Raw genomic sequence first — 22506 nt, forward strand, 5'->3', positions numbered from 1 at the left:
CACAGATTTGGAATAAAGGTGGGAGCAGTGCCAGCACACATCAGATTATCCTGACTGAAACTTTGATACAGAACTCTGGACCCTTCGACATCCCACTCGATGTGGAAGACCGAAGAATCCCCCTTATGGTCAAGGAGTGGCCACCCTGTGCAAACAGGTACCATCCAGCGCCTCACCGTTTGCTTTGTTGCAGTTCCCGCGGAACTCTAGCGACAGATCGACAAGACCCAGCGTTCCTGCCTTCCAACAGTCCGATCCACAGTCCCAGCACATCTGAGACCCGTGGAGGCGACCTGAAGCGTTGGGCCGGCCATCTTGGAAAAACTACGAAGTGCTGACCGTGCAGCTCCCGAGGCTCCCTCGACGCAGTGCATTGGGGTTTGAGAAGCCCCAGCCCGAGCAGCTTTTGCACCAAAGCTCACCCTTCCACACACACCGAGTGCTGCGTGGGGCGCTTCTGCATCTTTCTGCTCGACGCGTTGGTGCGGTCGCTTGCCCGTTGGCTAGTGGCCCCAGTACCGACGAACCTTTGAATTTACTCTACTAGTCTGGTTGCTCCAGACTGGCCCTCGCTCCGCTGAAAAGGAGCACCCGCTCTGACCTTGCTGGTCCAACTAAGAAGCGAGCTTCGAATCCTGCGTGGGTTGCCTTTGCCAAGGCTTGTTAGCTCCAATCCGGAAGCCGACACCGCCGACAGCCAGAGCCTTCGTGGGACAGCTCGTGATCCACTCCTGGACATCCTCGGTGCCCCAGAGTCCACGTGGCAGCGGAGACAAGCTTCACGACAACCACCTGATTGCGCCCGACATTGCCTGGTTCCTTCCTGGTTCCAACCTGGTCTCTGCTGAGTGACCCAGACTCTGTCCCCTCTGCTTTCAGGTACTCTACATCTTCGATCCACCCTTGGATCCAACCGGACACTTCTCTTCTGAACGCCTGCAGCATCTTCATCTCCAGGCACCATCAGACTGCGTGACGAAACCCGACACTTTGGCACCTATGCACTCGCTTCTTGTGGGCGAGGTAACTCGTGAACGCCGGTGCTCCTGAATTGGTATACACCTCTAGTGTCTAAGTCTAAAGTTTGGTAATTCTAGTCCAGTCGGAAGACTCCTAAAACTGGAACTCGATAACTTTTACGCACCATTGACTTTGCATTGGTGCATGCGTGTGCTTTTAGCGCTGCACCAGAGTCCCGCAGGCTTTTCCTGACTTCACCACTGCTAGTCCCGAATAGCCCCAGCGATTCCCAAGGCCTCAGGCCTTACCACTGTTCGATTAGTGATACTTATACCACTATTTTAGTATATGGTTTGAGTGGCCCCTGGCCTCATCCATAATTGTGCAACTTTCATGTTTTACTGTGCTTAACAGTTCTCTAGCACGAGCATCCTTTTAAGAGTCACGACCAGAAGAACAATCCCCGCTGCCAGGAACTCCAAGTGAAGACTGTGAATCTAAAATGGGTTCCACCTTAACGAAAGTGTACCTCCATAGGAGCAACATAAATGGGCATGAGGTAATGCGTATGCTTCAAAACAATATCAGCTGCAGCAGAGTGAGTTTATCTTGGCTCCGCAGGCCAGAAGTAGAATGATGTATCCAGGGAGGTTTGGCTATTCTCAACATGTCAGATATAGTTTACGGTACCAGCTTGGAGAACGCACCGTACAAGGCCTGCTAGCCACACATATTAACAACTCACTGGGAAACCCAGTAAGGACCGAGTCTACAACAAGGCTAAACAAAACACACCAAGCCGGGTTTTATTAAGGAAGGTACCTGCTTATGTCCTCCACAGTGTCAGAGCTTCAAATAGGTACACCCTACCTGGACCCGCGTTCCTGCAGTTTAAGGGATATGTACTGAGCATGCTCAGAGAGGCTCCAGCTCCTTGGGGCAGAAAGGTATCAGTGATTTGACTGAAGGAACAGCTCCATTTACATTATTTTCAATTTAGAGCACTGTACAGTTGTGAGTATTATCCAGTAGACTGAATTCCCATTGCTCCTGAATTTCATGTGTATCTCAGTGTACAAATCGGTTCAAAGACACAAAAAGATTTTTTATTGTTGAAAACTAGCCCCATATTACAAGGGTCAACCTGAACCACAACGTCTCTGCCTACTGGGACTTGCAGGCCTATATGTAGAGTAGAAAAATTAAAGCTACAAGCCCGAGCAAGCTTAGAGCTAAAAAGTCAGGGAGACCGCAAGGTGGTCCCGATGACAAACAGCTATTTGGCAACCACTGCCATCAAGGACCATACAAATCATGTTTTTTAGATGGTTAGTTACCTGAAATGATCCTTTCTACTGGTAAACACAAAACTCCCTTTACATGTGCAGAGCATGATGGATTCACCAATTTTATTCCATCCAGCTAATCAACTAAACATAACTGCAGTGAAGTGCTGCAAACCACGGGAGAAGTTTAATATGGCCTCTGCCAACAAAATGAATATTGGCATAGCCGACTTCACCTCAGCTGTTAGATAATTATCTGATATGCCTCAGTGCAACCTACTGTTCAGAAGAGCAAACAGTGAAGTTCTTTCGGTCCAAAAGCCCAGAAAAACTATGCAGGCGCACCCAAGTGAAACACGCTTTAAAGCTCTCCAAACGTTTACTCGTTTTGTGTGCACTGTGGACAAATATTGGTAAGTGACGGCGGGTCAAACGATCAGTTCCATTTATTAGGATCTGGCATGCAGGAAGCAAGCCGTATTAAGTTATCATGGATCAGGATGCAAGGCATCTGCGATTTTACCTGTGCCAGGAGAAATTGTAAAGAATTCACTGCGCTTCCAAAGAACTTTAAAGTTTTACACAATAACAAAATACAAATTTGCCAATAAACCTTCTTTACACCACTGCAATAGTTTGTAGCCCTGGTGACACCACATCCAACAAAATTCAAATCAGCATGTCAACTAAGCATCTGTTGCTTAGTTATTGAACAGAAATTCTGGTGGATCAGTTGCAGGTTTCGGCTACAACAGAGTGGGTTGGGTGCCTATGCCAGTTCTAAGAAGAAGGGGTAAGCGACACTTAACACTGCTAAGAACATTGACGAAGCGGCCCGCCACATTTGTTCCCATTACTAAAAAATAAAATGGGGGAGGGGAGGTGTGATCAGCTGCAAGCCGTTGCTCCATCTTGGTTGTCAACAGACTAGAAAGCCAAACCCTTGCATCTATCTATGACTACAGTTCATGTTGCACAATAAATTCTTTGTAGATGATCCAGACTCCAATTTAGACCCAACCACAAGCAGACACGCCTGTATCTAAAACCATAAACCGGCTTCAGGATGAGAGCATGCTTTTAGTTAAATGAGAAGAGTGACAAAATAACCTGCCTATGTACAGAACACTTGACACAATTCAGCTGGAAAAGCTGCAGGTAAGTACATAGAAACCAAAGGCACGTTGACAGGAAGCAACTGCAGAGATTCAACTGGAATCAATATGCCAGTTGTCGAACTATATTTGCCTCCAATGTCTTAACCTTTTTAATCAAGGCAGAAAAACAGGTGGGTTCATCATGCAGGTGAACCCATACAGGAATTCAAAACTTTTTGTGGATGTCATTAATTTTAAAGGAACAATTTGCATTGAAATATAACTGTCTTTTAGTGTATCCCTTTTTGCAGAACTTGGGCTGGCAAAGAAAAACTTGGTGCACACCCAAAACGCATTTCAGATTTTACAAAAACTAAATTCAATTCTCTATGTAAATGAAGAGGAATAAGAGGTGCGAAGCATCATATGCATGGAACCATACATCCAAAACGCATATTTTGATTGATGAAAACCCATAAATGAATGGAAATTGCGCCCACAAGCAAGCAAGAACTTTGATACTATTGGTAAAACCCACTCCACAGCTACTGGTATGATGACTTTAACTTAATCCTACTTGTATAAATACCACCCAGTACACTAGTGTCCCCATTTGGCAGGTTGGAGAGTCTTCAGAATAGACCAACACTGGTTAATAGCTTGTAGGGACCTCAATCAACGCAGCACCTCGTAAATACGGGTTGGATGCCTGGACTGTGAACACTATCATCTGCCCATCCATAAAGTGTACCTTATGGCATGCTATACAGAGTCTGCAGCAGAACTACAAAATAATTATCTATATTTCTGAAAAGATAAAATCTAGTACCTGCACTGCTACTCACATTATCACCAGACCATACATCTTTCCAATTCTGCTTTTCTTTACACATCATTTTGTATACATCAAAAGGGATTAACTACATGTCAGCCTTATAGAATACTTCCACAATCTCCGTAACATGGGTGAGCATTTTTTTTATCCATCTGGTGCATCTGCCAAATTTTACACGCCACATAGGACGGCAATCCACACCAACAATTTATAAAGTAATTGCAAATATAATTGAACACAGTGGCTCACTGAAGCACAGCTGAAAGGTGACATTCCACATCTTATGCAACATGTTTGGCCAGCCACGGCTCTATAATCAGGGATTTGTATACTGACATTTTTTAGCCCCAGAATACCACGCTGGCTAAAAGGCCAGGACTGACCGAAGGGGGTCACAAACGGCATATGAGGCCACTTGTCAGGCCATGTTGAAGGAGACTACACATGTCTGCATTAGCAATAGAACTAAGTGTTAAGAGTCCGATCTATTCTTCGTTGTTCAATCTTTTCCAGATTATGCTTCCTTTGGAGTACAGTTTGAGTGCAAAGGAATGCTCTCTCACATAAGTCTCTGCAGCAGCCTGTCCAAGAGCTGGGTCTCAACCAACTCCTTTAACAGATCCTTCTTATAGTTTTGCCTTCTCATTATGCTCACACAAGGATGTTTTGTTCTGCTTTTGCAAATTCAGATAAATCACGTCTAAAATAGAGGATGAAAGAGCTTTTTCAGGATTTGTGAGACACAGTAGATCTGGCAGAAGAAGTGTTATTTAGTTTTCGTTTCATTCATTAATGGTGTACAACACGATCAATTTGTATGAGTGGGTCAATTAGATGAAAAGGTACAGGCCGTGTTCTCGCGCCCTACACTTGGCCATCACAGGGTGGGATCATCAATCTACTTCGGCAGGACCTTGGCAACTGGTCAAAAATGTGCAGCATCAATTTCAATTAGAGCTAGTCACATTGGCTGTTGGAAAAACACGTATACAAACTAGAGACATAGAATATCAGTTTAAAGTGAGTTGCCACAGTTACTTAGACATTTGGATCACCCAAGCACAGGCTAACCAGGCCAGACAGCCCAATCCGCTGCTAGCGCCTTCCTCACATCACCCCAAGGGAATGCAAGGAATTCGAACACAAGACTTTAAAAATAAACCTCGGGTTTGAGGCAGACAGCTGTGAAGAACGGATTTTACTAATGTATTTTGCTTTTTAGGGGCGGTTATGCTGCCCGTTGCCCTCCACAGGAAGCCTGTGAGCTGCTCTCCCTTTCTCTACCCCTGTGGGCCTTCATTGTTCCTGCCTCGTGTCAATGTGTATGAAACCTCTTGCTAACTTATGCAGTTGTCAATGGTGGTGGGCATGAAAATACGACTTTTCTCCTCGTCGCCAATTCTGTAAGAACTATTTCCACTCTGGATATAGGTATAAGTTCATCTATTAACAGCCCCATACACCATGATGGGTAAAGTCCTCAAGGTATATCCACCTTGCTCCAGAGCTGCGTGCTTCAACTGAAGCTCAGCATTCTAATACATCACCGAATGCACGACCCCCCACATTCTACACTAGGTAATGGAGAGAGCCCATTACCACACTGCTTCTGTAGGAAGAAGCGGAGCAGACGTCACTTACCTTACATATGGGAATTTCTACTGGATATAAAAGTAAGCAGCCGTGCCCAATGGAAATTGTCAAAGGACTACTAGATTATCTACTGGCATAGAAAGAGAAAACAGACTCAAAAGCCAGAACTCTTTAAAAACTCATGATGATTCTGAAGCACTCAAGCACCCCGAGATTGGTCCTATAAAATATCTTTTCCCCAGCGGTCTTGGAAAGGGTTAAAACAGGGGGATGTGTCTGAGGCGAGCCAGGTAAGGGGGGTGGGGGAGAAGCTAGTTGTAATCAGGGAAAGACAGGAAGATAGAAGGAAATGATGCATGGCTACAGATGCAACTGGCCTAGGCGTACGAACCGGAGGGGGTATGGGGGATATATCAAACCTCCCTTTCCCCAGATTTTGAAGTGGGAGGAAACCAGAGGACAATATCTCCCATCGCCAGATTTTTGAAGTAGAAATTGGAGACTAAACAGTGGCAGACAAAACAAGTCTCCTTGAAACACCGAAATCTAGAAGCAAACTCTGTGGGGCTCTTTGTTCTCTTTGCTTTCTTAATTATTTGTCATCACCGTGGCATTGAGCCTCTCCTAAAAGGGTTCCCTTTGTCGTGCCAGGCGAGCCAGCAGAGTAAAGGAAGGCAGGAGATGCTATTTGATATTAATGTTACTACTGGTTCAGCTGACTTAAGAGGAAAAAAAACACTTTTAGGAGCTACAAAACACCACAGTCACCAGAGTTAAATAATTAGTAAGAACAAAGGGTTCATGTGCCTACTCAGCGTTTGCTTCTCGGGTCACGTCTCTTCAAGGACATGCTTTCGAAGTGGAACAAGATTTCAGTCAGGGATGTCCTGTCACTGTGTTTGAGCATCAGTGTCCAAACAGAAAAGTACACCCTTAAATCTTATAAGTACGCTCAAGTATATACATGTGGCAGTCTCAGTTTGATTTAAGGTGTGATAAGTGTATTTAATAAACTTCATATACTAACAATTATTGAATAACAATAATTTAACACAGAGCGCTTACATTTGGATTTAAACACAAGAATGGAACCCAACAGTCCATATGAAATGTGCAACTAGGAATCCCAGTCTCATAATCCAGCTTCACCACTTGACCCAATTGTGTGATCCACGCACCATTGCTACATTTTACTATGTATCATTTCTCTTATTAACCAACCGGTATGAAAACACATTGAATTAATTAAGTAAAGGATCTGAGCTCTACAAAATACACACTTCGTATTCAGCTAATGTAAAGTAATTTTACTCGACATTTAGTAGCAATGTATATACAATGAAAACATGACAAACTGGCATGTTTTGAGTAATTTGTGGCAACATTGACAGAGCACAGGAGTATTCTTTAATTTTTCATGTTTAAAAAAGTTCATTTAATAAAGGACACTGAAAACAATTACAGAATCGTAAGGATTTAATTAAGACACGGAGAAACGTTGGAAACTATTTTATTTTAAAGTCATTATCATATTTTGTCAAGTCATTTGTTGGCAGATTTGCATTTTTGGGTGGCTTGGATTGGGCGTTGACTCTTAGAGCCAAGTGGACACCTGACTCGGCTCTCCTCAAGACTGACAGTGTCCTCCCCTCCGAAAAGTTAGTGTTTCCTACACCCTTGGTTGTAGGTGTAGGTGATATATGGAAGATACCTCCGGTTGGTGCGGAGGCTGAATACTGTGAGGGGCATCCCAAGCATTGGGCTAGGGAACTAAAAATGGCAAACATGCAACACTGAGGTGTCCTATATTATCGCAGGAATTCAAGTGACAATGCAAGTGTAATGACGCTACTAGTTAATATGTAAGAGCTTAAATGAACCTAACCAATGAGAAAAGGCTGTGCTACATGTCTACAACATTGTAACACAATTGGGCAGGTGTCTCCCTCTAAGTGCTACAGTGGGGAGCACTGTCTCTAAGGCTGGCTAAGGCTTTTTTCACCCACTAATCACAATAAGGTGGCACTGCTTTCGAGGCCTAAGTTTCACATCTGGAAAGACCACAAAGACATTTCGATGATCAATATGAATTTGGGCTAAGAGCTCTAGATAGAATGGTAAGTGGTTGAGTTTGGGAATGTGTCAGAACTGAAGCCATCTCTTAACATGGAGGTCCCCTGGTTTCTCATCATACCAGACAGTACTGAAGACTTAGGAGACACTGTCATAATCAAGCTGACACATTGAAACTCATTACATGAAATTGCATATTGAGTGTCTGATGAACTAAGCTTCAAGGAATCACACATAAAAGTCAAAGCCTGTGTTTTCTACAGTTAACAGCAAATGTTCCAATGGCACCACCTCAATTCCTTACCAGTGAAACTACGCCTATTTGATGAACTAGCACATTTGACCAAGATCCCATGGAAACTGTGTTGGAAGTCTTCAATCATCAATACTTATAAAACATAATGCCACAAGATTTTATTAGCATGGTGACAATCCTCAATTTACAGTGCTCACCTTCTTATAAGCCTAAGATTACTAGTGTCAAGGAATAAGTACAATCAATAAGAAATATACATTTCCTACCTTTCAGCTGGTCTGCAACTACCATCTGACCAACTCGCTCAACCACCAAGCTATCCTCCATTATGTAGCGATCATCCAAATATTTTGCGGTGGCTTCAGAAATATGGACTTTGCCAGCCACTCCAAGCTGCTCCATGAGGTTGGCCAAATTCACATCATTCGACCACACATCAAATTTGAACCTCCTCATTCCCAAGATACCACAGAGCACCGTGCCAGTGTGAACACCCACTCGCATGTTCACCATCTCCTTCTTCTCCTGGCAGAACTGCTCAATGGCTTCAATCATTCCAAGGCCCATTTCAATGCAGCAGTAGGCATGGTCCTCTCTGGGTTCTGGACACCCAGCTACGCAATAGTAGCAGTCCCCCAGTGTGCTGATTTTCTCACACTTGGTGTCCTCACACAAACGATCAAAGCGCCCAAACAGGTCATTTAGCAGCCCCACTAGGGCATGAGCGGACTTGTTGGCACTCATCTTTGTAAAGCCAACAATGTCTGCAAACAAAATGCTAACTTGCTCAATTCGTTGCATTTTGAAGGGGCGGAAAATGATTGGGGTTTTCTGTATCGAAGATTTTTTCTTCCGGTTCTTTGGGCTGGAAGTGGAGTGGCGTTTCACAGAGTTTTCGCTCTCATCATCACCCTGCTTCATTAGGTCGTCTGCAATGATCCGGGGCATGACTGAGTGGATCATCCGCTCTTTGAGTGCCTTCTCCACCTCCAGATCTTTCCCATGCATGATCGACTGTCCCACTTTCAGGAAGGTGCTCCTGGAGCGGACCTCAGACATGATGAACAAGTGTATTCCGATGGCGTGGATGCAGATATGCAGCAAGGCCTTACTCAGTAACTCTGAGTGAACGACCCTGGTGGCCATTGGCATAAAGCAGTCCTCATCTCGAAACTGATAGCCAAACGTTTCAAAAAGCACAGAGTAGACTATTCCCAGAAAAAGACTTAAATATAAGGGCAAGTGCATCACAGAGTAAAGAAGAAGCAGCACTTCCACACACATAGAAAAACTCCCAACTTGGGAAAGGCAGGTGGCATTAGATACGGTAGTGTAGTTATAGAGATCACCAATCATGGAGCGACGTGTTAAAACTTGGAACTGGGTGGCCAATGTCACCATAAAAACCATGACTGTGATAAACAGCGAAACCCATGTATAGTGGCGGGCATACATTTTGGTGAAGGTGAAAGCAAAAATGGCAACGCATATAAGAAGGAAGCACAGTGCTGGCACCAAGTGGGCTATCGAGTTTGGCCTCAAGTGCACCATGAAGTAAATACTCCAAACCAAACAGGCGACAATGATGTAAAAGACAGCGTAACGGAACCGCCTCTGGGTCTGCAAGAAACACCTCTCCATGCAAGCCTCCTCCAGGTTGTTGGAGTCAAACTTGGGATTCCACCAATTGGAGCTGGCTCTTTCGAAGAGCTGAGGCAATTTCTTCTTCTTGCGCAGTCCAGAGGTGCCCCCTCGCTTCACTCCGGACTCCCCAGAGCTACAACTCGAAGAGATGCTGTACTTGCAGTGCTTGGGGATGGAAGAAGGAGGGGGCCTGCTGTTGATCTTTACTGTTACACTGTGGCTGTCCCCCGATGCATCGCAGCTGACCTCTGTGTTGTGCTGCAGGAGCTGCTGGTTTGCTGGGGACGAGGCCATGTTGTCGTCGAGTAAGGCCTCTGGAGTTTGGTCCTGACCTTCCTTCCGGCCACCTCACTGTGGTTCCGCCCACCCCCCACTTCCAGCCTGCTTCCCTGCGCTTTCAGTTGCTTCCATGGACCACTGCGTGTCTGGAAAGGCTGTCCTTGAAGGTTTCATCCTGCCCTCGCAAGAAAAGGAGAAGAAAAAAAACATGAGACTTGGATACGGGATGCAGTATTTTCTGCAGCAAAAAGGGAGTTCTGTTGCTTAAAGCATGTGTCAAATGCCTGCCTTCTGCCCGCCCCCATTCCTCCAGCACAGGGAATATTCCTGAACTGAAGAGAAGCTGGCTCTGAATAATGATCGCTCCAACTTCATCTCCGCTGCAGAGCGTGCCACCATATCTCATATTGTAGGGGTGCAGACGAGTAGGGTGGGGGTCGGACCAATGCAATTCAATATCTCCCCCTTCTCATCTGGACATATGAAGCGGTTAAGGGGGCAGGGGCTGGATCCAAATCGGAAACTGGCAACGCACAGAGACGAGCACCCAGAAGCACACCGATCCCACATTATTCCCTTCATTGTGTACGCAGGAACAAGCGCACATATCCTTTCCTCTTTGGGGTGACTCGGGAGGCCCTGGTCACCCACAACAGTAAGGGCAGTAAAGTGCTATATTAATGCAATTACAAGGGAATACATTGTGAGGGTGCCAGACAACAGTGCCTTTTTATAATACATTAAATATTCCCTTGTCGATAATGGCTGTAATATCAGGACGCACAAAAAACGCAGATAAAAGGGGGTGCACGGAAAAAGGCAATATAACAACTGATCACAGCGGACCCGAAGAGCACATACGGGGGAGCCCAATGGTTGACGACGTTAGAAGGGGCAGTGGAGTAAAGGCAGGACAGAGAGGCATTAGGAGAGAGGTTAAAAGGGAGCCGGAGGGAGAGAGGCTGGGGCGGGTATCCAGAGGAGTCAGAGCGTGACAGAATAACAGGCGACCGACACAAACTACGGTTGGGGCAGCAGAGACAGGGGAGGAGAGGGGGTGGGCAGGAGAGACCGGAGTGGGCGCATAGACATATTCCAATGCTTGCGAGAGGCTCCCGAGCGCGACCCTTACCTCCCTCCTACCGGCAGAAGATCCTCCAAAGCCTCCGCTCCGCTCCCGACTGTCACCAACTTCAATTCGCTCAGGCACCGGGAGATAATGGGGACGCCGCTGGTCTCACGGTGATTGACAGGGCGAGGGGCGGCACCCGGAGGGTCGCTGCGGCGCTGCTTCCCAGCGAATCCTGCCATTGGCTAGAAAAAAAATGACCCGCCCCGAAAACGATAGCCCACCCATCCCCGAAGAAAGCGCCCCTGCCGATGGGTCGGAAGACCACCCTGCTGCTCCGGAAGGCGTCGCCAGCCGCTCGCGAGCCGGGCCGCCTCCGGACCCTGGGCCGAGCCCCCCGTACGTGCGTGCAGACGGCACGGTCCACTCAGGGCGTGCGTGCGCTGCCGGACGCCGGGGCACTAGTGCTCTGGCACCGGAGGCAGCGACACCTGCTGGTGAGAGGCGGCGGCCCGGGAGCAGCCTGCGGTGAGGCTGAGGGGGGAAGAGGCACTCGGTAGCGGGGCGGGGCGGGGCGGGCGGTAACGGCCTGTCACCTGTCAGAAGACAACGGTGACCGGGCACTGAAGCGAATACTGCATCGGTCTCGGGGCTACTCTGTCATTATGCCGACAGGTCGGTGTCATTTTTAGGATATGGTAAACAGGGGCGCAACTAGACCAGAACTTCACGGGTGGGGGAGTATGAGACTAACTCTTCCAGCCAGTGCCGGTCCCAGCGCTGGTGGTTACAGACACGTATATCTTTCCACATCCACCAACTCAAATTCCAGCCTTAGGGTCTCGAATTATATGAAGGCCTAGTCTCGCCAGACATCCCCCAAGTGATCAATTCCTATTAGTTCCCAGCTTGAGAATCCCTTCAGTCCACCCACCTTGTGTACCTGGTCACTATCCCATAACGGTGTTATGTTGGTTAGTTATATAATAGAATGGTTCACGCACTCCAATCTGGTCACCAAATGTGGTAACCTTATTCAATATGTATTGATTTTAGAGCGTGCAGCAGGGTGTTGCTTTCTGATCCATAAGCATGTGCGAAGTATAAAAAATTTAGTTTTCCCCTCCTGGGGAAAACGTTCCCTGAATGCACTGCAAAGATTCCCAAAGAAAAATATTCAGATTAAATCCCAATTCAAAAAGTTAGTCGATTTTCAATTGTTCAGGTAGTCTTTTATTAATTCATAACTTTCATTGTTGAATTTCCCTGAACAATCATGACATTACATCATTTCATATTGAATTTGATCAGTGGCTCTATTCATTGAGCAATAGCTATAGCGGATGACTAGAACGCGAGGAGATTCCTTTGGATTTGATAAATTGTTATCCCCTGATGAAGGGCAATCCCAGCCCGAAATGCATTGGGATTATCCATACTACAAGCATGAATTGCTCAATGAATAGAGCCACCGATTAAATTCAATATGGAATGATGTAATGTCATGATTGATCAGGGAAATTCAACGTGGAAAGTCATGAATTAATAAAAGGCAACCTGAACAATTGTGAAGCGACTAACTTTTTGAATTGGAATTTATTCAGAATATTTCCCTTTGGGAATCTTTGCAGCACATTCAGGAGACGTTTCCCCAGGAGCGGAACGCTACATTTTTTATGTTGGTTAGTTTATCATTCCAGCCCAAAAAACTTTGTGGCCTCCCTCCAAATTCTAACCACCTTCTGGGTGTGTGGGGCAGCCCTCACACTCTCCTCCTCCGGTAGACAATTGCATTGTGGCCTCTGCGACCCGTAACCTCCTTGTCACTCTATTTAAGGCCGCTCTTGGCGGTCTTCAAGACCCAATCATTGACCACAAGCACTGTCCATCAAACATTCTTAATTGGTTTTAAATATTCCTAGCTTCCCTTACAGCATTATGTTATTATACTTTATTTTTCCAAGTCATGCAGTGCTCCCTACATACCTGCACCAAACCTATAAGTCCTTAGTATGGAGTCACAGTGGGCAGCATGCGACATAACATCTGTATTCTTCCTCTCCTTTCTCTAGGTAGAGGACCGTTATACCCTTTAATCTCCACGCCATCTCTATTGAGGTGCTGCTTACTTCTATTGCTCGCAACCTCTTACTTGGCAAATGGCAACATTTATCTGAACACAATGCTTTAATCTGAAGCATCAGAAATATTAATACATGTTGCAATCATAATCACAGTAGTGTAGTAAACTGGAACTTTAGCAATGTTATTCTGAAGGAAAACAGTTTTACCTCATAGCTGTGGTCAACATTTTATTTTACATTTTTAGATTGTATTTGTATTTGGTGCCTCTAATAAACAACAGCAAAATATTCTATAGCCACTAGGATTCAACCACTGACATCCCCTTATAAATTATATCTGTTTATATTACATTTCTCACAAAATGGACTATTGGTTTGTCTTCCTAACTTCAAGGGCCATTATGGCGTTTATTTCAAGGGGCAAGCAATTACATAGGTTTTCATTAGATAAGCCTAGAATAACATCACTGCACAGACCTCACTGTTTTGGATGTTTTGGCTATTTACAGCTTTTGTAATTCACCTTTTATGCCGCCATACGTCGGACGAGATTTCAATATCCTTTATTAACAGTTGGGGGAACTAATCCACCCCATCTTTGTGTTATATGATGTTATGCTACAGCTAAAGCAAGAACTACAAACATTTATGCATATCTTGTAATTATTAGGGCATCCATACTGCCAAAATGTATCAATCTTGGGGACATTTTGGTCTTGGACGATTCATATTCCAAATTAATTCGGAAAAATTCCTAACATTGCATCCACCCCACCTATCCTGTATCATTGAGCATAATATTTCCTATTTTGTGAAGACTTGCAGACTACTAATCTTTCTATAACTCAAAGACGACTATTAATAATGGTACCAGCCCATAGGCGAGTTCACCTGAAAATGTTAACTTTGGACCCAATTTCACTATTTGCAGTCACCGACATAGTAGGAAACAGCAGATAAATTGGGACCCCTCTACCACATAAGTGGTGAAGATACCACCATGTTCCCCTTCTTATATCTATCTATTCTTTGAGAGGGTTCTATTTGCCACCCAAATTCCCATTCATTACCACTAGGTACGCCACAGAGTAATTACAAATGTTGGGTAGGGGGGCGGAGACATTTTAAGGCATGGGCAAAGTGGGCTCAGGCCCAGGGCCCCAGCCTTTCAGGTGGCCCCCTGATAGATCCAGATCTGTTCTGCAGAGAAGTTTTCACTGATGACTTTAAACAATTCTTAAACAGATTGTATTAAATACGTTTTCCTTTGATTTTATTATGTAGGTGATGTGTGAGAATATATTACAGACATTTTGCAGAGAACGTGTTTGTTTCATGCAACATCCATGAAAAAGGTTGTTTTAGATAAAAACAGGACCTCCCATATGAGAAATGGGAGGGCGTCTCAGAGATTATTTACAGTGATACTAGTGATCTGCTGCTGTGTTACCATATTGAAGATACACATCACTATCCCTGAATATTACATGTAAACACAATAAGAATTTGGACATGTGTGCCTGTGCACTGTCAGTGACCCGGCCGAAGAGGGCATGAAAGAGCAGAAACTGGATCAGAAATTCAAATCTGTTCCGAATAGGGGCCCCCAAAATACATTTGGTCCAGGGCCCCCAAAATCCTTAAGCTGGCCCTGTAGGGCGATACCTTTGTCGTATACCCCCCTGTGCAAAGTGTCTATTGATATTCTAGGCGCAGCTTTTCCCTTATTCTAGGCTTAGCTCTTCCTCTTAAATCCCACTTAGAACAGAATAAGTTTTTTTCACTGACCCAGGATGATGCATTGTGAACCTTGTATAATAATCTGGGTAGCTTGATCATTTAGAAAAGCACTGCTCCACATAGCAGCCATCACAGGAGTTTTCTTCAGTGGCCTGCCTCCACTCGGAATGGTTCCACCAGAACTGCCAACCTTTGTCAACATTAAACTCTGCAGAAATGGAAAATGTCCATTCAGCCTGAACAATGTGGAGCAGAAGGCATTTGACAATGTGGCAAACACGCAAAAAAATAAAATAGTATTCTGCAGACTCTACACACATTAAGCAAGAGCTTGTGTTAAATAAACACACTCATTCTAAGGCCTCCTTTGCAGGTCTAATGGAAACGTTTGCTAAGTAAATACACCCAAACGTAAAAACACAAACCATGCTGATAGATGTCAAGCCCTTACATATATTAACATCATCAAAAAGCATATAGGAGTTTGCTGCACATCACACCCGACTCCTTGTGTGTTAAATTGTCAAATCACCTGACAACTAGAAAGCTAAAGAGGGAACTAACATTTCACAAATGAACTCTCTAATGTAACGTGTCGATCGTCAAGATATAACTTTGTAAAAAATGGCATAAATTAAGCTAAAAACAGTTAACGATTTCATTGCGTAAAAATAGGCAGACGAGCAGGATGTGGCCTAATAGCTAGAGTGGTCCACCTCGAAGTTGGGGAACCGGGCTTGAGTCTCGGAAGGGACAATAACATCCTGTGAATCTGGTCAAATCACCTGGGGCCAGATGTAGGTAAATATCATTTACCGATTCTAAAATACCGAATTTTACTGATTTGGTATTTTAGAATCGGTAAATGATATGTAGCTAATGATTTGGTAAATTTTACCGAATCGGTAAAATTCGGTAAATACCGATTCGGTATTTACCGATTCAGTATTTCCCATTCATTCCTATGGGCCTCCAGGCCCATAGGAATGAATGAGAATTACCGATTCGGTAAATACCGAATCGGTAAAAGGGGGTAGACTTACAAGGGTGGCAGGGTGTCACATTGACACCCTGTTGCACCCCTGTATAGTGCATGGGTGCACATGTGGCACACATACATGCCCTAAGGGCATGTATGTCTGCCACATGGCACAGTTGAAAAAAGCACAAAATTGCTTTTTTTAGGGTTTTCGATATTTACCACCAACTTGTAGTTGGTGGTAAATAACGAATCCTTACAATGAAAAGCACTCACTTGAGTGCTTCCTACATTAAGGATTCGGTAATTTACCGAATCTGTATTTAAAAATGCGGCAATTTACCGATTCCTTAAATTACCGACTCGGTAAATTACCGAATCCTTAAATTAGTCCCCTACATCTGAAAAGCCTAATACCGGTCAGTAACGGCTGAAATTCGGTAATTTTGGCCGTTACCGACCGGTATTAGGCTTCCTACATCTGGGGCTAGATGTAGGTAATTCCCATTTACAGACTCTTAAATACCGAATTTTACCGATTCTGTATTAAAGAGTCTGTAAATGGGAAGGGGACAGATTTAGGTAATTTTAAAATCTGAATTACCGAATCTGTAAAAATCGGTATTTACCGAATCTGTAAATACAGAATCGGTATTTCCCATTGATTCCTATGGGCTTTGAAGCCCATAGGAATCAATGGGAAATACCGATTCTGTATTTACAGTATCGGTAAATACCGAATCCTGCAAGGGTGCAGGGGGTGTCACTTTGACACCCTCTAGCACCCCAAGTACAGGCTTGTGTGCAATGTGGCACACATACATGCCCTAGGGGCATGTCTGTGTGTCACATTGCACAGGTGTGCATGCACAGATGTGCATGCACACCTGAATTCGGTATTTTACCACACAATAGGATTGAGTGGTAAAATACCGACTCTTAAGGGCCTGTGGCACTGTAAACTGTGCCACCTACATTTGTAATTACAGAATCGGTATATTTACCGATTCGGTAATTTACCGATTCGGTAATTTTACCGATTCGGTAAATATACCGATTCTGTATTTTTTAAGCCCCCTACATCTGAAAACCCTAATACAGATCGGAAACGGCCGAAATCGGCCGTTTCCGACCGGGATTAGGGCTCCTACATCTGGCCCCAGGCCCTTAATGTCCTAATGCCTCACACCATTTTTTTACCCGTCTGTAACCTAGGGGAGAGGATGTAGTCTTATGGCTAGAGTGGTCGACGTCGAAGCTGGGGAACCAGGTTCGAGTGTCGGCAACAGCACTCGACATCCTGTGATTCTGGGCAAATCACTTAATCTCCCCATGCCTAACAAAACAAGCATTTGCAATGCAGTAGGTCTCGCATTAGGAAAGTTTGATCTATTGGTATTGTAAATTACAAATTTTGTATTTATGTGTTGGTTTTGAAAATAGCGAAATTAATAGCTTTGTCATTTACAATGCCAATAGTTACAACTTTCGCAAATGTGACACCTATAGCATTTGTAATGCAATATGTGTTGTATTTACGTGACTTAGATGTACTGCTATAACACATAACAATGGCTTTTAATTTTTTTTAATAATTAATACTTAAATAAAAATTATTGTAATTTATAATAGCAATAGCTTAAACTTTTGTAAATAACTTTTGTGAAGATTATGTTCAGTGTATTTTATTGTGACAAAAGTCCAAGAACAGAAGTGAAATATTAACATCTTTTTGTGACATCTGTAATAAAGCTTGAAACATTGAGAGAACATATTTGAACCAGTTGTTGTTGAATGGTTGCACAGATTGATGCTGTGGTGGCGCTGAGTGATGTTGTGGTGGCGACGAGTGATGCTGTGGCGTTCAGTGATGCTGTGGTAGCGCATAGTGATGTTGCGGTGCCCCTGAGTGATGCTGTGGTGGTGCTGAGTGATGCTGTGGTGATGCAATAGATAGAGTGAGGGCGATAGATAGATAGAGTGAGGGCGATAGATAGATAGAGTGAGGGCGATAGATAGAGGAAGGGCGATAGATAGATAGATTGAGGGCGATAGATAGAGTGAGGATGATAGATAGACAGATAGATAGAGTGAGGGCGATCGATAGACAGATAGGTAGATAGATAGTGAGTGCGATAGATAGAGTGAGGACAATAGATAGAGTGAGGACAATAGATAGAGTGAGGGCAATAGATAGAGTGAGGGCAATAGATAGAGTGAGGGCAATAGATAGAGTGAGGGCAATAGATAGAGTGAGGGCGATAGATAGAGTGAGGGCGATAGATAGAGTGAGGGCGATAGATAGAGTGAGGGCGATAGATAGAGTGAGGGCGATAGATAGAGTGAGGGCAATAGATAGATAGAGTGAGGGCAATAGATAGATAGAGTGAGGGTGAGAGATAGATAGATTGTTAGAGTGAGGTACGATTGATAGAGTGAGGGATGATAGCTAGAGTGAGGGAGATAGATAGATTGATAGAGTGAGGGGCGATAGAGTGAGGGCGATGGATAGATAGATGGATGGATAGATAGATGGATAGATAGATGGATAGGTGGATGGATAGATAGATAAATGGATAGGTAGATAGATAGATGGATGGATGGATGGATGGATGGATAGATGGATGTATAGGTGGATAGATAGATAGATGGATAGATAGATAGATGGATAGATAGATAGATAGATGGATAGATAGATAGTGTGAGGGTGATAGTTAGAGAGAGGGCGATAGAGTGAGGCCAATAGATAGATAGATAGAGTGAGGGCAATAGATAGATAGATAGATAGAGTGAGGGCAATAGATAGAGGGCGATAAATAGAAAGATAGAGTGAGGGCGATAGATAGATAGAGAGATAAAGTGAGGGCGATAGATAGATGGTTGTGGTTGTGGTTGTGTGTGTGTTTGTGGTTGTGTGCAGCCGCGGTGCGTCCGTAGGGGCGTAGCCCCACCAGCCAACATGGACCCGCATCGCGGCAGCCGGCCGTAATCCTATCCTAGTATCTTCTAAATAAAATCCGCCGGCGGCAATTGCGCAGGGGGGGTGGCCTGCTGCAGCTTGAGTGACAGTCCACACTCAGGCTGCAGCAGACCGTAGTGCACAGTGACAGTCCCACTGGGGAACTTACAGTGCGCATGCTTGGGAAAGTTGGCAACTTTCTCAAGCATGCGCACTGTAAGTTCCCCAGCGGGACCCAGGGGTGCTTGTTTGCTGCCACAGCCCGGGTTTCCAAAGGGCGACAGGGCGAGCAGCAAATGTGACCCCCTAGCCAATCGCACCAGGATTGGCTGGTCCACCGCGCAGCATCCATCATTGGATGCCGCGCGTGGTGGGACATCCTGTCAAGGAAGGGCTCTGCCTCTGTCGCGGTCGGCGTCTCTTTTGTGTGCCCCAGTCCAGAAGTGTGGTATAAACAGGTAAGTTGTTCTGTTCAGAGATTATATTAGCTGGCTGTGCTGTAATTTTACGGTGTTTTGGATTAGAGCATTCGTGTAGGAGGGAGCTCGGGGGCAGGAAGGGAGCTGGTGCGGGCGGGCGGGCGTGGAGGGATGAAAGCTGCTCACGGCTGGGGCTTGAGGGTCAAACAGTGGTGGGGGTCAGAGGGCAACAATCATGCCCCTTGATGTGGTGTTATCTTTCAACCACAGTTGTGCTCAGCTTAAAGATCACTGGCCCCTGCTACTTCAGCCACAATGTGCAGCACTGCTTCTGCAAAGCAACAACAGGCAGAGTAAAGTTCCTTACCAGGAGTGACCTGGCATAACATTTACAAATTTAGGCTGCTGTGATTTGGGGGTTCACCATATGATTTGGCTCCACTGACCCTGCTGCTCTCCTGCTGCGGAACACAAGTATAAGATCTTGTGATAAAGCTTTGCGAGAAGTCTGATGCAGGTGTTAATCTGCACAGTCACTCACCATTTCAATCATCCACTCACCTCATTCATCCACCCAGTTACTGATTCATCAACTATGTATGAACCCTTCCATTTATCCACTCAAGCATCTACTAAGCCATCCATCAGCCCATTCACCCATCCTTCGATCCACTAATCCACCTATCAGCTTATTCGCCTATCGAATCACTCACTCGTGTACCCACTCATCCATCTACGCATAAACCCATTCACAAAACCAATATAATCACCCATCCACTGAAATGCATTTACTCGCTATTTCACCCATCAATCCCCCCCCCCCCCCCCCCCCGATCCGCCTCTTCCCCGCCGATGTGGAGTGTGTGCTAATGTCACACTGGAATAGGATTGGTGCAGACAGCCTGATAAGTGAATCAATACCAGCACATATGAGTTTCACTTTGAGCAAAGGGTCACTCAGTGCCACTGAATGGTTGTTATAAGGTTAGCAGATTGTAGACTAGAGCTGTGCAGAAATGTTTTGTGGTAACAGTTATGTGATGAAGTGGATTGGTAAGGAATACGGCAATACTGTGTGAATGGATTACACCTAATATTTTTTGTAGCTTTAAAAAAAAGATCTAAAGCTTGTGGAGAGCTGGCAGGGGTGGTGTCATCAGTGAGAAGTATGAGCTGCGCCAGACCATGAAGTTCAAGAGGAGGGTATTGACATCAAGCCCAAGTGCTAGTAGAGAGGGTTTAGCAGCGTTTCACTGGAGGATGGAACATGGGAAAGGGTGTAGGGTTGTCTGAGGACATAAAGGCGACTGAGGGTGTTGGGACATTGAGTCACAGGTTCTACTAGAGATACTACTTCAAAGATAAGGTAAAGGAGTTTCAAGCGTGCCCTGTGTCTCTCGCAGAGCGCTGGCCGCGTCTCCTTCACCATATGTCTGTCCTCTAACAGCTCAGGGTGTCTCTTTCTAGAACAGTCCTTGGTGTCAATTCTTCTTCTAACTTAGCACTAGGCGTGTCTGTCTCTTAGCCCCGCGTGACACTTTGACCCAAGCAGAGGTGTGTGTCTTAATCCCTCCTGCAGACCCCCTATGTGTCTCTATCGGCTCTCTGTCTCTTTCTGTCTAATAGACCTTATCTTTTGTGAACCCTCCGGGAATGTATGTTTCTCTCGGATTGCCCTCCGTGCTGTCTCGCGACAGGGAGGGGAGTGGTGGGGGTGAAGGCCGAAATGGGGGGGGTTTGACAGTCCTCGCTCAGGGGGGCTGAGGAGTTCTCTCAATCTGTTTTGTTTGACTGACCTCTGGGGTGTCCCAATCCCTCTGCCAGACCTCTGGGGTGTTTATGCGCATGGGGGAGTGTGACGCAGTGGTAGACGGTGCACAGGGCATGGGTGCCATAGAGTGCAAGAGGGCAGAGTCCATCATAGCTCAGTGAAAGTGAGAAAAGTCGCAGAGTGGGCGTTTTGTTTTGTTCTGCTTTAGAATATTCTGTAGAACCTTGTTGTTTAAATATGTAGAACCTTGCATGGTCATTCTGTGGTTATACTGAATAAGCATAACTGCACTTTCACAATTGCTTTATTAACATTCCTGCTTTCTCAAATTTGCTTGAAAATGCACGATTTTTCTTCTTTTTTTCAAAATTTTCTTGGGGGGGATAATCCCCCCCCCAAACCCCCCTTTTGGGGTTCGGGCGCGCTCGCAGCGCTCGCTCGCTACGGTGCTGTATGCAAATCATTTTGCGCCCCACCGCTTGAAATGTCACGCACAGCCCCGGGTTGTGTGTGGTTGTGGTTGTGTGAGTGGGATTGTGTATGTTGTGTTTGGGGTTGTGTTTAGGGTTGTGTTTGGGGTTGTGTGTGGTTGAGTGTGGTTGTGTGTGGTTGCACCCTTGATGTGCCACTAGTCCTGGGGGGCCACCCTTGCTGGTGTCAATATGGGGCTGGCATTTAAAATAATCATGGTGGGGGGCGTATAAAGTCTGCTGAAAGTGTGTGGGTCCAGCCAAGGCCTCTGTTGTCTCAAACCCTTTAACACACAGAGGATCTCCGGTTTAACACACCGCATGCTTTATTAAAAACCATGCTGCGGTTTGCAGTGAATTATTTATTCGCTCCTAATGAGAGGAAGATATTTTTCAGGGCCCCCTGAGGGGAAGATGGCGGCCGAGCAGTTAGAAACTATTCTTATCTGCTCAGAAGAATGACATGGCGCTGGTGACACTGGGACGATTAATAATTCAGACTTTTGAAATATGTTGCCTGGTCGGGTCGGCATTTGGAAATGTATGCAGCGGCGCGGCAGTATATGGGATCCGCGAAAACAACCGCTCAGCTCCCAGTGCTGTGTGGGGCTGAATGTTTGGGCGAATGTGGGGCGTGCAAAGGGTTAATGGTGTGAGCGGGCGGGTGGTCCCCCTCGCCTCAGGCCTGGGGGATTGGGAGGGGGGCAGCAGATTCAGTGACCTAAGAAGGTCCCGACTCGCTAGAGGTAGGCACCGGTTTTACATTTCTGCGTGTCCATATGGTAACTTCAGGAACATGCGGAAGCAGTCATATTTATTGAAGTAGACTTGAATGTGTCAGTTACAACGAATATGTAGGGTAGCGCTGGTGATTTAGACCACTGTACTAATATACTTTAGGTGCAAAGGTCAGATTTTATTTATTGACAACTGTGTCAGAAACTTTTTACTTCCCTCGGGGATCAAGTACTTTACATGTGGAGGCAACTCTC

General features: G+C 45.3%; 1 protein-coding gene across 1 annotated transcript in view; it reads right to left on the reverse strand.

The window, feature by feature from the left end:
- The window catches only part of ADCY9 (adenylate cyclase 9), a 458142-nt gene extending 446855 nt beyond the window's left edge, over nucleotides 1–11287 (reverse strand). The window contains exons 1-2 of the mRNA XM_086941385.1: nucleotides 11156–11287; nucleotides 8367–10198 (exon numbers count right to left, since the gene is read on the reverse strand). Of these exons, the coding sequence (XP_086797511.1) occupies nucleotides 8367–10038 (1672 nt within the window). The 5' untranslated portion in view covers nucleotides 10039–10198; nucleotides 11156–11287. The remainder of the gene's footprint in view (nucleotides 1–8366; nucleotides 10199–11155) is intronic.
- Between the last annotated feature and the right edge of the window lie 11219 nt (nucleotides 11288–22506).

Source organism: Lissotriton vulgaris, chromosome 10 (assembly GCF_964263255.1).
Source record: "Lissotriton vulgaris chromosome 10, aLisVul1.2, whole genome shotgun sequence".
Classification (NCBI taxonomy): Eukaryota; Metazoa; Chordata; class Amphibia; order Caudata; family Salamandridae; genus Lissotriton; species Lissotriton vulgaris.